The sequence below is a fragment of the Aristolochia californica genome, unplaced genomic scaffold (genome assembly GCF_029961685.1).
Source record: "Aristolochia californica isolate CCGP_79_NKW_82.1479 unplaced genomic scaffold, dmAriCali1.0.hap1 SCAF_11, whole genome shotgun sequence".
NCBI lineage: Eukaryota > Viridiplantae > Streptophyta > Magnoliopsida > Piperales > Aristolochiaceae > Aristolochia > Aristolochia californica.
In genome coordinates, this window is record NW_027181782.1 from 29,865,445 (window position 1) to 29,883,747 (window position 18,303).

The window sequence follows — 18,303 nt, forward strand, 5'->3', positions numbered from 1 at the left end:
TGTAATTCAGGGGGAGAAACATAAAATATGTAAACTCAAAAAGTTATTTATGGTTTAAAATTTGTTGCACAGGATTGTTCTTACTCTTTCCGTTCTGATGGTAGACCAGAAGTTCTTGTAGCAGAGGAAAACTGAAGCAAATTCTATTGAGTTTTCTGCCATCGGGGACGGCCAAAGCAAATGTATTCCATAAATTTGCTGATCGAGAGGATGCCAAGTTAAATGCCGACTGGACAACTGAACATGGTGACAGCTTCTGATCGAGCGATTACGTGGTCGACTGGCAACTGTTATCTGCCAGCTCAGAAAGAGGATAGTAGGGAACTTCCACTTACATTAGATCTCTTATATAGTCATTTCTCAACAAGAGGCTGAAACCAGGAACGGAAACATAAAGAATCGTATTCCTCTGGCAAGATGATTGTGTGATTATTTGTCTCATAATGCAAGAGCGACGGCCTCTTGTCTCTCTTGCACATCTGATCCACTTAGCTTTCCTTCATCCAATTTATTGTAATAGTTTACAACATAAAGATATCGATGTAGTACCGGAAGGGGACAGTAAGAATCTAGATCTGCACAGCCATGAACCAATTTAAACTTTATAGTGCCTTTACTAGAGATCTGGTTTTAAACTGACAAACGCTGATTTGAAATGCCTAAACGCTTGTGCAGATTCTCATTGTCCCCTTGAAGCTCCGCCAGACCTTCTTTCTGTATATACAACTCAAACAGAGAAGAAGAGTAGCAGGATACAACATTTTAACGTTGAAGTCTGATAAGTTTAAACGTGGCTAGCCATTTTAAAATTAGATCAAAGGTGAATTATTAACCGACTTGTTGGTGGTTTGCCGGCACAAGCAGGTAAGCCACTCGTGGAGAGAAAGGACGCTCTCATTGTGACGATAATCAGATTCCTTTTGTCTTGTCCCACATGCATGGGTTAGCAGATACTCTATAAGAACATCAAAGAGGAAGAGAAGGCTTCAACCAAGTCCGTCTTCTTTCAATTTTGAGGTCAAGATGGCTGCTTCAGTTCTCCACAGCAATCGCTACCATGTTCGCTCTACCAGCTTGCCCTCAGGATCTCATCCAATTAGCGAGAACGTCAAAGAGAACCTCAAGCAATTGAGGCAGTGGGAGTCTTTGTCTCTGACTTCCTCATCTTCCTTGTGCACTGGTTTATCTGGCCTCTGTGACTTGTATCAATCTATTGACGATCTGCTACAATTGCCACTAACCCAGCAAGCTCTAGTCGTCTATGTGCAGAAGAAATGCATTGATGAGGTGTTGGAAGGGTCTGTAAGACTACTGGATGCTTGTGGGACTGCAAGAGATGCCATGTTACAGATGACAGACGCAGTCAAAGATCTGCATTTGGCTGTGCGGAGAAGAGGGGCTACCAAGACAGAAATGGAGATTGGCTTTAGTACCTACATGTCATCGATAAAGAAGATCAAACAGAATGCAACCAAGTCCCTCAAAGCCTTGAAGACAGAGAAACTTGAGTTTTCTTCCCTCCCAAACGGATCCCAACACCTTGTTGAGGTGATGAGTGTGCTAAGGGAAGCAAGGTCCCTTGCCATCGATATCTTGGAACAGCTCCTGTCCTACGTTTCTGTCTCAAAACCACGATCCATGAAGAAATCTGTTGTTTTCAAATGGTTCAGCTCTGGACGAGTTGCATGCGAGGCGGACACCCAGAATATGAACGAAACGGAGAGGATGCAAGCAACGCTCTCAGTTATCTGCAGCCATAAATCAGAGAAGGACAACAAACAGGTGCAGGATGCCCAAGAGCTGTTGAATGCATTCATTGGTGGCACCCAAAGGCTTGAGGTTGGTTTGGATCTTCTACAAAGGCGTTTGATCCATACAAGAGTCTTCCTTCTCGATATCTTCACCCACTAGCAATCTCTTTCTCCACAGTATGTAAATGATCAGCATATACAATCATACTTGTACATAATTTATTATCGACCAAATGTACAAAACAAACTCGCCAACAATTTTTTTTCTTTCAAATTTCTTATGTTGATTCATTTGTGTGTACCAACCAGAAGTGTAACCGAGGTTACATGGTTCTATTCGTCAAAAAATCTGGTAAATCCGATTCCATCCAACGATCTAAAATTTCTGTTAAATCCGAAATTTCTGTTCTATTAGACCAAAGTTGGATATTCCATAAGATAAAAGATAATGATAGAGATAAAGATAACTAGTGAACATAAAAATAAAGATAAATAGTCTTCATGTCTCCTCCCTCTATATTATAGATGGATGAACATAAAAAATTCTAATAGCGCACCATACAATTTGGACAATCAATATTGAAGTTGAAGTTGAAGTTAGACTTCAAATTCTCGGTAATGATTTGATTCAACTTTAACTCTTCCTTGGGTGTTAGTGTAGACGAGTTCAAGTGCATTGGAAAACAGATTCCAGTGTTAGTGCCCCAAAATGAAAAATATGATACAAATAAGAAAATAAATAATTTTTTATAATATACTTAAATAGAACATATACCTAAACAGATAATTAACCAAAATAAACATGGTTACTACACTTATAATTGATTTAATGTGTAGTATAAAAATATATTAATATACTAAATAATAAAAAAGTAAAAAATAGCATAAGAAAATATAATAAATAAATAAATATTTTTTAAAATAACATAAGATATATTTTAACATTAAAAATCACTAATTTAATTATAGTAATAAAAATAAAAATAAATAAATGTATTATGTTATTAAGAATATAATATATTCTTTTACGTATTATTAATTAATAATTTATTACCACAAAATTTGAAACCATTGGTTTAATTAATTATAACAATGGGATAATTAAACCAAAATAATTGATCAAATGTTTAGTTTAACAATATTTTAATTACTACTGTTAAATCACTAATTTAATACAATAATTAAAAAATGAATATACTGAATAAATAAATAAAATATTTTATTAATAACAATGGATTATTTTAAAAAATAAATATAATGAAGTTATAACATTGGTTAGGAAAAATTAAACCACAACGTCGTCTTCCTCATGGCACCGATGCGTCGTCTTCCACGACTCCGATCATGGCGGGCCAGTAGGCAACGGCGACAGAGGTAGCGCCCCAACGGTACGCCGAGAGGGAGAAGAGAGGGAGGCTGAGAGGCTCTACGACGGAGCGACAACACGGCTTTGTCACGGAGGCTCTACGACGGAGCGGCGACACGGATTTTTGACGGAGGCTCAACCTCCCGTGCTCTATGACGATGGCTTTGCGATGGAGGCTGAGAGGGAGAAGAGAGGGAGGCCGAGAGGGAGAATATAGAGGAAAAAAATTTCTCGGGAGGAAGGCCGAGAGGGAGAAGATAGAGGGAAAAAAATTCTTGGGAGGAAGGCCGAGAAGGGAGAAAAGCTGAGAGGGAGAAGAGAGCGGGAGAGGGAGATGAGAGAGGGAGAAGGGAGAAGAAGCCGAGAGGGAGAAGAGAGTGGGAGAGGAACGCTGAGAGGGAGAACAGAGACGCAAATAACAGAAAATATTTTGGTCAGGGGAGGCACATCCCACGTGCTGCTTGAAGCTAAAGACTCAAAAAATAGGGCTAGAACCCAATTCTACCGTTTTAGCCTGAGTAGATGATCTGCTATTTTCAAATGAGCGCCAACATCATTCACCACTAAGTGCCTAATCGAATGAACTATATAATACTAGTGAACTTCATTTCAAGTTCATTGTTGACTACGCCCCGCCCCCCCCCCCCCCCCCCCCCCCATAAGGATTTTTTCCCTGAGTTGTTTTATCTTCGTGCTTCCTCCCTTTATATTGTAGATGGATGAACATAAAAAATTCTAATAGAGCACAAGGATTTTTTTCCCTAAGTTGCTTTATAATCTTAGATAAAACATACAAAAGGAGTGGACGTGATTTAAGAGACATTCACAGAATCATATAATTCATAGGGATGCGCAGTGGGCCCAATGTGAAAGCAACAAAAGAGTCAAGGTCTGCTTGGTCGTACAGCAAATACGATCTTTTCCAATAATAGTAGCCGAGTCAACCCGGTCTGGTTTCCTTTCGTCGGCAGATGCGCTTCTTCGCCACGTACGCACGAGCAAATACAATCATCTCTTGGGTCCCACCACTCTGATGCAAAGAAACAGACGGCTCATACCACGCCATGAGGTGTCCCTTGACAACGCAGTCAAACTGACGGGTCCCACTTCGAGCCACTACCAATCGCGCAGATTCATGCTCTCTCGCAACGTCGTCGCCATCTTCAAAGTCTTTCAAGTTTTAACTGACCTTCCCACTACCCACTCTCCTTACTCTTTTACTACTGAAAATGTTCGACTTTCTCTGAGAGCTTCATTACTTAGAAAGCTCACTTCGGGGTTCCACTCCTGCAGCCTTCAATGGGATTTTTCTAGATGCAAACTGGGATATGGATCCGAGTTCAAAAAACTTCGCAGCGCCACTTAGTCTGAAAATCCGGCGGCTGGGGGCGTTTCCGCTTGTGCCCCGCCGTTTGGATGTCGGGCAGAGGAGGAGATGCGAGAGGAACGGATCGCGGGGGGCATGGTGCTGCTGCTCCGAGACGAACTTTCGGAAACCGGCGGCGGCGGCGGTTGGGGGTCCACTCAGGAGGAAATCCGCGGGGACGACTGTCGGCAACGATGCTGTTGACGACTCCAAGAAGAGAGTTCGAGCCGGTCGGGGCCGTGCAATGCCGGTCCAATCTTTTGTCTCCCCTCGGTAAGTTTCATTTTTCTTCTTATCGTCATTCTTTCTTCATGCTGTTGATGTCCTGAAAGTATTGTAAGTGAGTGTCTTAACTTGGAACTCTTGTTCTGTTTTTCATTTGAGAAGAAGGAATTTTGAGTGCAAGTAAGAAGAAACACATATATAGGGCTGCCTTTGTTCCCCAAGTCGTTGCCGTCCTGGACTGAACTACTAAATAAAAGGATTTGAAGTGTTTAAGAACCGAAATTAGTAATCCGCTCGCGGTAATGGACTAGCGGGAGTATCTGTGGTTGTTGTGGTGGCTACCAAGTACATCATCTACTTGAAGGGTTTTGCTATTTGCTGGTATGAGTGAGCGAATATCTCCGTCATTTGTCTTGATCTGATGATTTGGGCTATTACTTGGTTTGGAGCTTTATGCATTATCTGTTCTTTGAATCTGCATCACTGATACCTGGGTTAACTTATATCTTTTCGCCAGAATACTAGTATCTTTACTTCTTCTAAGGGCCAGATTAAGAAGTCCTTAATGGGTTAGTGTGCACACCCCCCTCTCATATAAAGAATCTTATTTTTAAATAACAGAAGAAGATAGAAACTTCCTATCAAGTTCAGAGGAAGAAATCAAATTCTTGAATATCTAATTAAATTCTAAGTTTTGTATTGCTGGCTCTGTATAATATACACATTCAGACCCATTTAACTCATGTTAAACTAAATTTAGGGCACTGAATGCTCTATTTAAGTAGCTTCATTTAGCATGATTGAAACGAGATCAACTGATAGATGAAAAGATCCAATTAAGTGTATCAACTCATAAAAATGTCTTTTACTGAAAAGATGAACTTGTAACAGTTACAATATGTCTTTAAACTAGAATCTAAGGCATCTCTGTTGTCTAAATTCTCACTCTTTTAGTTGACCCTAAGGCAGACCTAGTTGAACTGAGTCCATCAGGTTGGTGCATCATTTTGTTGAAGTTCCTGTTCTCCAGAAACACAAATTTGTCAACAAGTCTACCCTTATTTTGTATTTCTGCAACACTCTTCGTTTTTTCTGATCAAAGGATTAGTCCATGGACTTGGACTAGCTGACATCTTTTCCTATTTATTATTTAACATTGTTTACAAAGACTTGTTTGTATTTTTCTCGTGGCCAAATGTGATGTATGGCTGATGGCTCCATAAGTTCTTAACTCTTTCTCAAAGGTTAGTTGGCTCTTGTCTGCAGATGATATATTGTTTTTGGAACAGGACTGTTGACTAAATTCTTTATATTAAGGCCCTTATCTTTATTTATGAGTGGACCAGCAGAAATCCTAACCCCATTCTGGATTTATGCTTGGATCTGGTGTGTCTTTTTTTAATTGATGGGGTCCCACAAAGGTGGTCCACTTTTTTATGTTTTAATTAATTTTTTTTTGTCCAAGCAAGAAAAGGGAAGAGGCAAGAGATACCAGTAACCTTTACAACAATATTGGCAAGCAATCTCTTGAATGTCACTGGGTTCAGGATCTTAATTTGTGTCATTCTCTCTGCCTGGGAGTGGCAAGTGATTCTAGTAGCCTTCTCAGTTCAATTGAGTATCTCCACATCCATTATCATGGAGAGATCCTTGATAGGTTGCCTCCCTCTATACATATAGTGCACGATAAAAGATAAAATACACTGGGTCAACTCATTACTTGGTTGCCAATATCCAGAATGGTCTTTGAAATATTTGCGTTGAGGTTGAGGAATATATTGATCGTATCTTTTCTTAACTGCTTTTGTAATGAGTTTGAAGATCTACTAGTAATCATATTTCTAAATTGCACTTTCTCATTTTCAAGTGGTGACTCAGTATTAATATACCTGTATTCTCCTCTTTTATGTTGATGATTCAGTATATCATTCACTTTTTTTTATTCTTCATTCCAGAAGAATGCTAGGAAACTAGTTTTGGCTGTTCTTTGTGGGTGTGTGGAAAGAGGGAAACTACAGAAAATTTCTGGGAAAACCCAGCTCATAGGGCTGGGGGTAATTGAGCGTTTTTATCATTAGATGTTTTGTCGTGCTAGCTAATCTTTGTATTCTATCATCTTTCTGGTTCTGTTGTTATTGGAGAATGCTGGTGTTTTTGGTTGATGCTATCAAGCTAGAGTGAGAACTTTTCCATAGTAGGCTCCTTCATTGGTTGGTGGGATGGAGCTTAATTTCGTCAGCTTCTGAAGAGGTAAACCAGGTCGTGCTAATGGACGTGGTTTTTTATAGGATTATGTGGGAAATTTGTCTGATCTTGTCTGTTCCTTTGAGCATTTTGACTCTATGGAGCTAGAGCTGACCATTCTTTAACAGCTATAATGCTTTATTTTGGGTTTGCTGTCAGGTTCTATCTTGATTGAGGGTGATTCAGCTGTTGCTACTAGTTGATTCAGTTAAGATATTTATGGATCTTTATCAGTTGATTCGGTTCATATTTGAGGAGTGCCACCACTATGGCTGATTCTGTAGCTCATTGAGCATGTTCTTCAACCATGCCTTGTTGTGGGAGATATCATTACTTCTGTAGTTTTATTTATTCAATGACCTTTAGCTCCTCTGTATATTTTGTTGGCCTTTTCAGCTTATTTGGAGATTTCTTTTCTTTAATAATATTACTATTGTTTTCTTTAATAAGATTACTATTGACTCCTTTTTACAGGTTCATTAGCATTAATTTTCTGTGAGATATTATTTCAGACAAAACAATAGTAATCTGTGCTAAATTTATTGTACTTATGGAACCGTTGGCTTGAAACAGTTAGAGTACATCAACATTATTTGTATGCGGATGAGTGAGATAGATGAAGAAGTAAGAATAAACAATTAGGCTTTTAGGAATAGTAGCATTTAGCAAAAGAAATCAACTTTATGATGATTCCGAATTTTATTGTTTTGGCATGTGTATATGGCAGATCACACAATGTTTCTAAAAGAGAGGAATTCTATCCTCGATGTAGTCCAAAAAACTCTGCTCCACAATCACGTGATACTCCACCTAAACGAGGTAAGATGCAATTTCTAACTAATATTAAGCTAATCTATTAGTTATTCTAGTTCTAGTTGTTTTGATGCTTTATGCATTTAGCAAATCTAACTCTGCAGTGAATCTTACACATGTCAATTTGGCTGCTGGGTCATTAAGTCCATCACATCTCATTCTATACACGTTTAATCCTTCCACTTCCTTTCTGTAGATACTGGTATTGCTAGTGAAAAAGATTGGGGAATCAACTTGTTAAATGAGAAGGTGAATGAGTCTGGCATAAATGAAGACAGGAGTACCTGGTATCACAAAAGTGGTGGGGATCTTGGGGAAAATGGTTATAGATGTCGCTGGACCAGAATGGGAGGTCAATGTTGTGACGGTTCTTCAGAGTGGAAAGAAACGGTAGATATGTTTTCGTTCTCCTTTTCCATTTATTTTCCTTTAAACATTTGTAGATAATGAATTTTGTCTTGAAATGCTCTATTCAAGTTTCATTTTTAGTGGCAGTTAATGTTCATCTTTGTTCAATTTCAGTGTTTGAAACCATGGGTCAGTTTAAGGTTTGGGATGAAAAATACAATTGTTTAACAAACTTTACTTTTTGAATAATATGAGCATAACTTGCAATATCTTTCCGAACTGAAATCATTTCATTTTAGATTTTTTTCTTTTTCATTTTGGGTCAAAATATCACTTGATAATGGAGCTTAATCGCGAGTTTTCCATGTAAAAAATATTTTATAGGAGAACCTTCAAGTTGTTACTTCTTCATTTTTGTGATTCTTGAGGTTGAGATGAGCTTAGCTACTCAATGTTTATGCCTCTTATTATTTGAGAATTTTTTCGAAAGACGATTTTATTAACTAAAATTGGTAATATAAGAATAGACACAAATGAGGGGGAGAGATATCTGTGTGGTAGATAGGAAGATCCATTAAAAGAGGACAAGCATGAGCAGAATAAGAAAAACATGATTGGGTGGTCATGATCTCCCAGCCTACTACCAATTCCTCTTAACGCATGATTGCCTTTTGGACTACCATCAAAGTTGAATTATAATGACTTGATGGATGGTCAAGGCGCTTTCCTTAAGGGAAGGAACATCCTTGACGCCTCCATCGCGGCACATAAGCTCTTTGATCATTTCTCCCACTCTAGTTCTCCTCGCTTTGCATTGAAGTTGGATCTTGAGAAGGCATTTGACAGGGTTAATTGGGATCTCTTGGATGATCTTTTGGATCAGATGGGCTTTGGTGACCGTTGGAAGTTTTGGATTAGATCCTGTGTTTCTTCGGTCTCCTTTTCCTTCCTTCTCAATGGGTTTGTTTGTGGTTTCTTTAGGGGATCCAGGGGCATTTGGCAAGGGGATCCTCTCTCCTCCCTTTTATTCAATATTGTGGCTGAGCTCCTCTCGGACATTACCTATAGGGCTAAGGAGGTTGGTTGGCTAGTGCCAATCAACAGTATTGAGGCCTTCGACGTTCCCCTCCTTCAGCATGTTGATGATACTTTATTATTCAGGGTTGGATCCTTGGACTATATTGTGAAGATCAAGGCCTTGCTGGGTCTGTTTGAGATTGTTTCGGGGCAGAAAGTCAATTGGCAGAAGACATCTTTGGTGGGGTTCAACATCAACGCGGAGGAACTTCGGTCCATGGCGGATCTCTTGGGTTGCTCTATCTCTTCCCTCCCTGCCACCTACCTCGGTCTTCCTCTCTTTACCTCTCGCATCAGCAAGGACCTATGGAGCCTGGTTATTGAGAGATTGGAATGCCGTTTAGCTACCTAGAGGGGTCGTTTCCTCTCTAAAGCTGGGAGACTTGCTCTTCTCAAATCTTGTTTGGCTGGTATCCCGACTTCCTCTCGTTTATGCACTGCCTTGCTGCGATTTGCCACCAAATCGACGGCTTGATGAGGAGATTCCTTTGGCATGGTACCTCTACCGAGTTCAAGTATCATTTGGTGGGGTGGAAGGATGTGTGCATTCCCAAATCTAAAGGGGGATTGGGTGTTAGGCTCATCAAGGATATGAATTTGCCCTCCGCCTCACCTACCATTGTTCCACTCGGACATCTGCCTCCATGTTGGTAATGGTCGCTCGATCCGGTTTGGGGAAGACTGATGGGTTAGCTTTGGGCCTCTGAAGGCCTCTTTTGGTAGCATTTGGCGGGCCTCCATGTAGTGCTACCTGTTGATTGTGGATGCTTGGGGTTTGGGAGCTTGGGATCTCCGATTACATTGGGGTTTGGATGATGTTGGTGCCCTTCTTACCTCTCGGTTGTTGGAGGTGATTTCCGCTTCTAGGCCTCATGATTCTTTGGATGACTCGATGATTTGGTGGCCTGAGGCTAGTGGCTTGTCCTCGGTCTCATCCGCCTACTCCCTCATCAAGGGTTGGACCTCGGCTACCCCCAACCATGTGGTGGATTTTATTTGGCGTCTCTCTGCTCCCTCAAAGATTAAGTTCTTCTTTTGGAGTGCAGGGCTTAATAGAATTCTCACTGTTGTCAGCCTTCATCGCCGTGGTAATCTCAGCGTGTGCACCTCTTGTCCTTTGTGTGGCCTTGAGGAGGAGACTTCTTGCCACCTATTTGTGTCCTGCCTTTAACAGTAGTCCGTATGGATGAGCATCTTCAGTCGGTTCAATATTCAGCTTTGTCTGCCACAGGACATCCTCTCGGTTGACCTCGGCTACCCCAACCATGTGGTGGATTTTATTTGGCGTCTCTCTGCTCCCCCGAAGATTAAGTTATTTTTTTGGAGTGCAGGGCTTCATAGAATTCTCACTGTTGTCAACCTTCATCGCTGTGGTAATCTCAGCGTGTGCACCTCTTGTCCTTTGTGTGGCCTTGAGGAGGAGACTTCTTGCCACCTATTTGTGTCCTGCCTTTAACAGTGGTCCGTATGGATGAGCATCTTCAGTTGGTTCGATATTCAGCTTTGCCTGCCACAGGACATCCTCTCGGTTGGGTGTTTACTTCTTGGGATTCCCCTACCTAAATTGGGGAACCTGATTTCTGCTTTTGTTTATTTCATCCCATGGGGCATCTGGACAAAACACAACAATAGGCGCTTCAACACCAACCATCTCGCCCAGGACCGGATCATCTCCTCTATTATTGGTCACATATCCGCTTGGCTCCACCCCAGGAAGGAGTTTTCCGCTCTTTCTGGATTCTCGCTTAGGGAGAACTGGACCACCATTGCTCAGATAAGCATTGTTGATGCCTCCAGCGATGCAGGAGTGGCAACCCCCTGATCCGGGCTACATCAAGATGAATTTTGATGGCAGCTCCCTCGACAATCCTGGCTTGCCCGGAGATGGTGGTGTCTTTCATGATTAGGATGGTATTCAGCTCATGTCCTATTTTGGACCTATGGGCATTTCTGACTCCACTGCTGTTGAGCTTCAGGCCCTTCTCAGAGGTCTCATCATCTTTCGTGAGCATTTCTCCGGACCGTTTCACATTGAGGGAGACTCTACAGTGATTGTTGGATGGTTCTCCTCTCCCTCTTCCCCGCCACGTCGTCATTGGGATGTATATTGTTTCATTATGGTCATTCTTCCCCATCTTACCTGTATTTGGTCCCATGTGCCCAGATCTGCAAATTCTCCCTCTCTCCATGCCCCTCTTGTAAGGGGGAGGTTTGCCTAATCTTGTTTGTTTTGTTTCTAGTTTAATATATTCATCACTTCCTCAAAAAAAAAAAAAAAAAAACGTTATCGAAGATGGAGCTGAATGTTTTGATTGAAGTGTAACATTCCCACAATTTCTTCACATAGTGGCACTAGCTCCTATTTGTACAGGATGTATTTGAAGCTATCTTCTTCAGAATTTGGTTGAGGGATGTATAATATATATTTTCAATCTTCACCAATCTTACTCTAGAACAAGTAATGTAAATGCAATTTGATTTTCAAATACTATACATAGTAGTTCCTGAGTATGTTTTAGGATACCATTTTGTGCAATATGGTATTGAATATTGGGTTATTTAATCATTCAGGTAGACTGTTTTGCCTCTCCATTCTTGGGATTCTTTTCAAATTTTAGATGCTTAAGCTTGCAATGAAGTTGAATGCATCTACTATCTTATGATATTAGCTATCCTTCTTTTCATATAAAATGAGCTGTATCGGAAAATTTTTACTTTCACTTGAACACTGGATTGTATCACCTATCCATCAACTTATTCTCATTTCATCTTTATCTTGAAATCTGACCTCTGCTCCTATTGTTTCTATAACACCAACAAGTTCATGCCAGGTGAAGGTATTTAATTGGCTTTCTTGATCTCCTTGACAGTGGTGGGAGAAGAGTGATTGGACTGGATACAAAGAACTAGGTATGTAATGGCTTTTACAACTGAAGATAGGTAATTTATGGATGGATAATGTATGACACTTGTGCATGTTTATAGAAGCATTCCAATGCTTTTGAATATTGTGTTTGTGGCTATTTTATGCTATTAGAATTCAAATAGTTAAACCTTATCAGGTGTATCTTATGAGATGATAGTCTCATAAGTCATCTTGCTTAGATTTTTATTTCAATTCTTCTGCAAGTCAATAGTTGATTTCTTATAGGTGTGGAGAAATCTGGGAAAAATGCTGAGGGAGATTCATGGTGGGAAACATGGCAGGAGGTGTTACATCAAGATGAATGGAGGTATAACCCAAATCTAGAAGTTCCAGTCTTGCATCAGCATCATGGTTGTTATTGTTGTTTCCACCTGTTACATTGTTCGATTGATTTGTATACATTGGAAGTAATTGCACATCAATGTTGATGGATAAGAATATAGAAGGTTTCCTTTCTATGTGGAAACAATGGGTGAATTTTAGAGTCTTCCTTCCCAGATGTAGGCTTCAAGCTTCTATTACTTCCAAAAACGGATATTCATATATGATTCAGAAAAAAAAGGCATAAGTATGTTAAACTAAGGTTTTAAGTTAATTGGTCAAATAAGGTGCTCCCTTTTGAAGTTGTCTGGACAAAGTCGAAGAAAGCCATTGGAAGCAACATGTATACTACCTTACTTAAAGATAAATAAGGAATACTCATTGTGTATGTTAAAACATGTCATCTTGTCAAATGAGAAGTTCCAGTTAAAAGTAAACACATTTTTTTTAGTTTTAAGATCTGTTCTTATTAGACCTGCTACCTTACTTAAAGATAAATACTCATAGTGTATTTTAAAACATGTCATCTTGTCAAATGAGAAGTTACAGATAAAAGTAAACACATTTTTTTTAGTTTTAAGATCTGTTCTTATTAGACCCCCTACCTTACTTAAAGATAAAATAAAGTGTATTTTAAAACATGTCATCTTGTCAAATGAGAAGTTCCAGTTAAAGTAAGCACATTTTTTTTAGTTTTAAGATCTGTTCTTATTAGACTGCTACCTTACTTTAAGATAAATAAGGAATACTCATAGTGTATTTTAAAAAATGTTATCTTGTCAAATGAGAAGTTCCAGTTAAAAGTAAACACATTTTTTTAGTTTTAAGATCTGTTCTTATTAGACCACCCTACTATCGATGGTAATGTAATAGAATCATGCGCCTCTTTTTATAGGCATGTTAAGAATCATCCTTTATTAATCTAGGATTAGAAAAGTCCTGGGCTTATTACTTGTGAAGAGGTGTCCTAATTTTGCGTAGTCATTTTGGGAGAGACTTGTACCCTGTTTTAAAATGGTATTATAGGATGTAAGATTGACTTGTATGATGGACCTCCATCCAAGAATTATCTATGTGGAGCTATCATAAAATGGGCCCACGCATGAGAGGAAGTGTTAAGAGTAACCCCGTTACTTGTGAAGAGGCTTCCTAACTTTGGTTTGTCATTATGGGGTAGACCTGAACCCTACTTTAATAGGTCATCCATTATGTATTTTTTCGGATTGATAATAACTTTAAGCCTTGTTTGAAAAGAGAAAGCCCCAGATATGTTTGGTCATGTTCTTTTTCTTTTCTTGAATATTTTTACTTTTATCCTTTCTTCTTTTCCCCTTTTTTCCCAGAATGGCAGTATTTGTACTAATTTAGCCATTTCAAATTGCAGTAATCTGGCCAGGATAGAGAGAAGTGCACAGAAACAAGCTAAATCAGGCACTGAAGATGCTGGATGGTTTGAGAAATGGTAAGGACATGTAGTTGACATTTCAAAAGTAATAAGTATTTTTTAGTGATTAATTGATGCATTTTCTGTTCCTCTCTTCATTTCAGGTGGGAGAAATATGATGCAAAAGGTTGGACTGAGAAAGGTGCACATAAGTATGGTAGACTAAATGCGCAGTCATGGTGGGAGAAGTGGGGAGAACACTATGATGGAAGAGGATCAGTCTTGAAATGGTTTGTTGTCAACCTTGTTTAAATGACAAGCTAAACTCTCAGTTTGCTTTCACTTGTTTCTTGGTGTGACAATGCTAGTTGTCTGCTATCTCAAACATTCTCTAGTCGATATGTTAGTCATACCTTGTAGCATATAAATATGCTTTTTTGCATGCCCTTATTATGGAGTAATGCTGGGGATCAAGTCTTCTTTTGAAACTTTCATGTTTATACATGCATGGGTTCATAAACTCCAGGTTCCTTAAAGCTGTGGGTGAACATGCTTGGATGTTAGGTTTGTTGAGTGCTATGTGAGTCATATATTCTTGTCTGAGGAAAAACTGGGCATATTTAAAACCATTCTATGAGAGTACTACAAATTTCAAGGTGCTGTATTTGATCTAAGTGCCAAATGTAGCAATCAGTAAGAAAAAAACAACTGATGGCAGTGCATAAACCTTTTTAGCCGGTCAACTAGCATCACTGGAGCAATCAGTAAAAAACTGCACTTAAGCAAATTGCACATCCTATCATCCAGACAAGTAACTCTTATATATCATTTGTGATTGAACTGGCAGTTATTTCAGTCATTTAATTAGTCCATGTTTGCACTTGATAAGAATAGTGTAAGCATCTCATTGTAGATAATGAATAGTAGGATGATGGTAGACATGTAATTCCACATTGGAAAATTAGAGATTTAAGCAGAGCAATCTCCTCCTTGAACAAAGCTTTGCTGGAAAAGGTGGATTTCAAGTGTAAATTACAACCAGCTAATGTTGTCTTTTGCTTCTTATATGCAAGAGATATGTTCAGCTAAATGCATATAGTTTTAATTTTAATTTTAATTTTTAAGTTTTTATTTTTTTGGGAAAAGCTGTTTGGCTCTTGTTCCTTAACAAACATTTACAAGGAGGAGAAAAAAAATATCAGCCCTCATGCTATCGGACAGGAGTTTACAGCCACCAAAGATTTGCGAGAAACACCTTCCTTAGCTAGAACATTGTAAACGCATATACTTTTGTTATCACATAAAGCATCATGCTAGTGGTGACTCTTTAATTTACTCATTCAAATGTTTGTAGTTTTAGAGACTTCAAATTGACTTCCTTTTCCTTCTTGCAGGACAGACAAATGGGCCGAGACAGAACTTGGCACCAAATGGGGAGATAAGTGGGAAGAGAAATTTTTTGCGGGTATTGGCTCTCGTCAAGGAGAGACATGGCATGTGTCACCCATGGGTGAACGTAAGTGTTTTTTGCATGGATCATAATATTAGTGATCTGAGATGCTGATTCATTTTGTGGTTAGAAATTTTTGACAAAAGATTTCCTTATTGCTCAAAACTACTATTTAGAACATGGTGTGCATACATGAACAACTAAACTTCATTTACAAAGTGGGATTTTTCGTTTCATTTGTTAAAACGAACATCTGAGTACTCTTCCTTTAATATATTTTACTGTTATGATAAATGATAGGTTAACCTACCAAATATTGGCATTTCTCCTTTGGCTAATGTGTATAAGAAAAAATATGGCCCTATTCCAGTTTGAGTAAGCTAAATTCAGGACAGACCTGAATCCATCTTACTTTCCTACTTTCTACCAGCCTGAACAAGGTAATTAAAAGTGTTCAAAGTTGATTTCTGAAATTATGTGAAAACTACTGACTTGCTTATGGTAAGAACATAAAACTAGCTTTTGAATTGCATCGTCTAAAATATTTGAGCATTTGTGTTCACTGTGTAGTAACTTCATTGGCAAGTTTTGTTCTTGGAATAATCTTGGGAGTATAAATTGCTCAGTACAGTTTAACATGGGCAGCTTAGTTGTCAAAATTTTTGCCATGTTTTGAAGCCAAATGAAGCCTAAGGACTACAGTTTTATCAATGTGTATCAGACATTTTATTTTATTTTCTTTTTTTAACTATTCTATCATTATACTGCTTGCTTTTATATAAAAAAGTAATTACAGTTTAGATTTTGATTGTTAACATTTTTAACTCGATTCAAAGTGCTGAACTAACGTCTGGATGCTGATTTATGTAGTCATTTGTCAACCCATTGGCGAGAAGGCAATTGTTTGCCTTTCTCAAGTCGATGGCATATATGCTTTTTTTCATTATTACTTAGTAATAACTGAATCTTTCTTCAGGGTGGTCTCGTACATGGGGAGAAGAACACTTTGGAAACGGGTATGTGCTTGCTATCATGGCTGATTATTTTTTTCTCACATGTTCCAGAATGGTCTACTCACAATCCTGACTACTAATATAAGCAATCAATTAGATGTGGATGGGAGACTTTAGTCTCATGTTTGTCACATAAAACAAGAAAATTGTGGGAGACTGATTGGTGCCCTTTAAGCATGCCTGCTACTGGTTGTTACATTAGAGGCAAACTAGCATAATGGCCAAGCTGGTGTGTCTTACAGGTAGCACCTCATATAGATCACATATTTATCAAGGGACAATCCGTCCAATGCCAAGCTGATAGAATATAAGGTGCATAATTGATTTCACAAAGTTGGCTGCAAAGACAATGGGCAAATATCTTTGCTGAACAATTGACATGGACTGCATTGAATGTTCCTTATTGTAAAGCTCACTATTTAGTGTTAAAAAGGTCTATTTTGAAAACTATTCCAGGCCAGGCAAGTGGAATCTACTTCTCTAGCGTGAGTTTTAGTGGAGCCATTAGAACTTGATTGCAGTAGCTTCTAAATAGAATTGAACTGTTCCTCTTTTTGTTAAAGCCCTTCAGTGAAGTCTTTGCCCTCTCCCGGCTGGTATAGTGGAGTGACCAAGCGTCTAAAGTGTATTTTTAATTATGCTTAAGGTTTTTACTCTGGCTGTCAACTTATTGCAAATTTCCTAATTTTCTTGGGCTTGTGCCTGGAGTCTCAATGCTCTGAATAAAGCTAGAGAAAGGATAGCAGGTGTCTAATAAAAAATAGTAAAAAACCCTAGTGTACAAGCTGGGGTGTGGCCTCTTATCTTTTTTAAATTCTCTCAAGAAACTTATGCATGATTTGCAGCATTTGCAGAGACATTCAGATTGTTGGTTAAGATTAACAGCATTTTGTTCCATGCTGCAGGAAAGTGCACAAATATGGTAAAAGCACAACTGGAGATAGTTGGGATATAGATGTGGATGAAGAAACCTATTATGAGTAAGATGGCTTCATCTTTCAGTTCAGCCCACTTAAATCTGTATTATCGTGTCTTTGATGTTAATTGTTAATTATTGAATCGCATCATCTTTGTTTTAGTAAGTGTCCTCTATTTTGTTGGCAGGGCTGAACCTCACTATGGATGGGCAGATGTTGTGGGCAATTCAAAGCAATTGCTGTCAATCCAACCTCAGGAGAGGCCTCCCGGTGTCTACCCTAATCTTGATTTTGGGTCATCACCCCCACCTTCAGATGATCCACCAGATTTCCTCAGCCCATCTTCTGGGTAACGAGCTGCTGCATTCTGTATTTTCTTGTTGCCATGAGGATTAGAATTATTTGTTAGAATCCAGTTGTCCCTGGCGGTTGAGTGGAGCTCATTCGTCTCCAATTTGTTCATTCTTTGAATGACCTGTGAACTCAATATTATTATTAGCATTAGATATTTAGTGTTAAATTTGTAATGTCCATTCTGGTTACTGGGGAATTTCTAGGAGTGGAGAGCCAACAAAAAAAAACTTGAAATTACCATTTAATGTGCTCGAGTACTGGTAAAAATTCCTATTTTTTCAAACTTTTCTTTCCATGTAGAAGGAAAGAATGATGAACTTCAAAGGAATATATGCATTTCCACTAAAAAATTGGCCAGTTCATTCTCAGAGAAAATGGTCTAGGTCGTACATAGTGGTTATTGGTATAGAGAAGAAACCACCAAAGATGCAACAAAATTTATATGAAATACGAGTGTTTGAAAGATCCAAAACTAGCCGCATGGTTTCGTCCAACTGAACCTGATTCAACCACTCTTCTCCAACTTCATAGTACACTGGTAATGAAAATATTCTAGCTTCAATAAAGAGCTGTTGTGGGTAACATGGCGTTCTCACTGCTTCAGAATATCTAACGAATAAAACCAACTATAATACTCTAGTTTTAAGTGTTATTTGACATTTTTTCCCTTTCCTGCAGAGGTCCCATCCCTCTCCATGCAGAAAGAGAGGAGAGGCACAAAACCTTCTCCCCTTTTGAATTTCCTGTC

The 18,303-nt window shown here is 38.8% G+C and overlaps 2 protein-coding genes across 2 annotated transcripts; both read left to right on the plus strand.

Annotated features, from left to right (window-relative positions):
- The first annotated feature begins 1,023 nt into the window (after positions 1–1,023).
- On the plus strand, positions 1,024–1,911 carry LOC137943757 (uncharacterized). Its single transcript, XM_068789195.1, has one exon. The coding sequence runs from the start codon at positions 1,024–1,026 to the stop codon at positions 1,909–1,911; it is 888 nt and encodes a 295-aa protein (XP_068645296.1).
- A 2,436-nt stretch (positions 1,912–4,347) lies between these two features.
- LOC137944727 (protein EARLY STARVATION 1, chloroplastic-like) lies at positions 4,348–17,820 on the plus strand. The gene is made up of 11 exons (XM_068790456.1): positions 4,348–4,756; positions 7,680–7,771; positions 7,962–8,155; positions 12,061–12,100; positions 12,342–12,423; positions 13,822–13,899; positions 13,986–14,111; positions 15,216–15,337; positions 16,248–16,287; positions 17,190–17,264; positions 17,389–17,820. Exons 1-11 carry the CDS (start codon positions 4,446–4,448, stop codon positions 17,552–17,554), a joined length of 1,326 nt encoding a protein of 441 aa, XP_068646557.1. The 5' UTR covers positions 4,348–4,445; the 3' UTR covers positions 17,555–17,820.
- Positions 17,821–18,303: the final 483 nt, after the last annotated feature.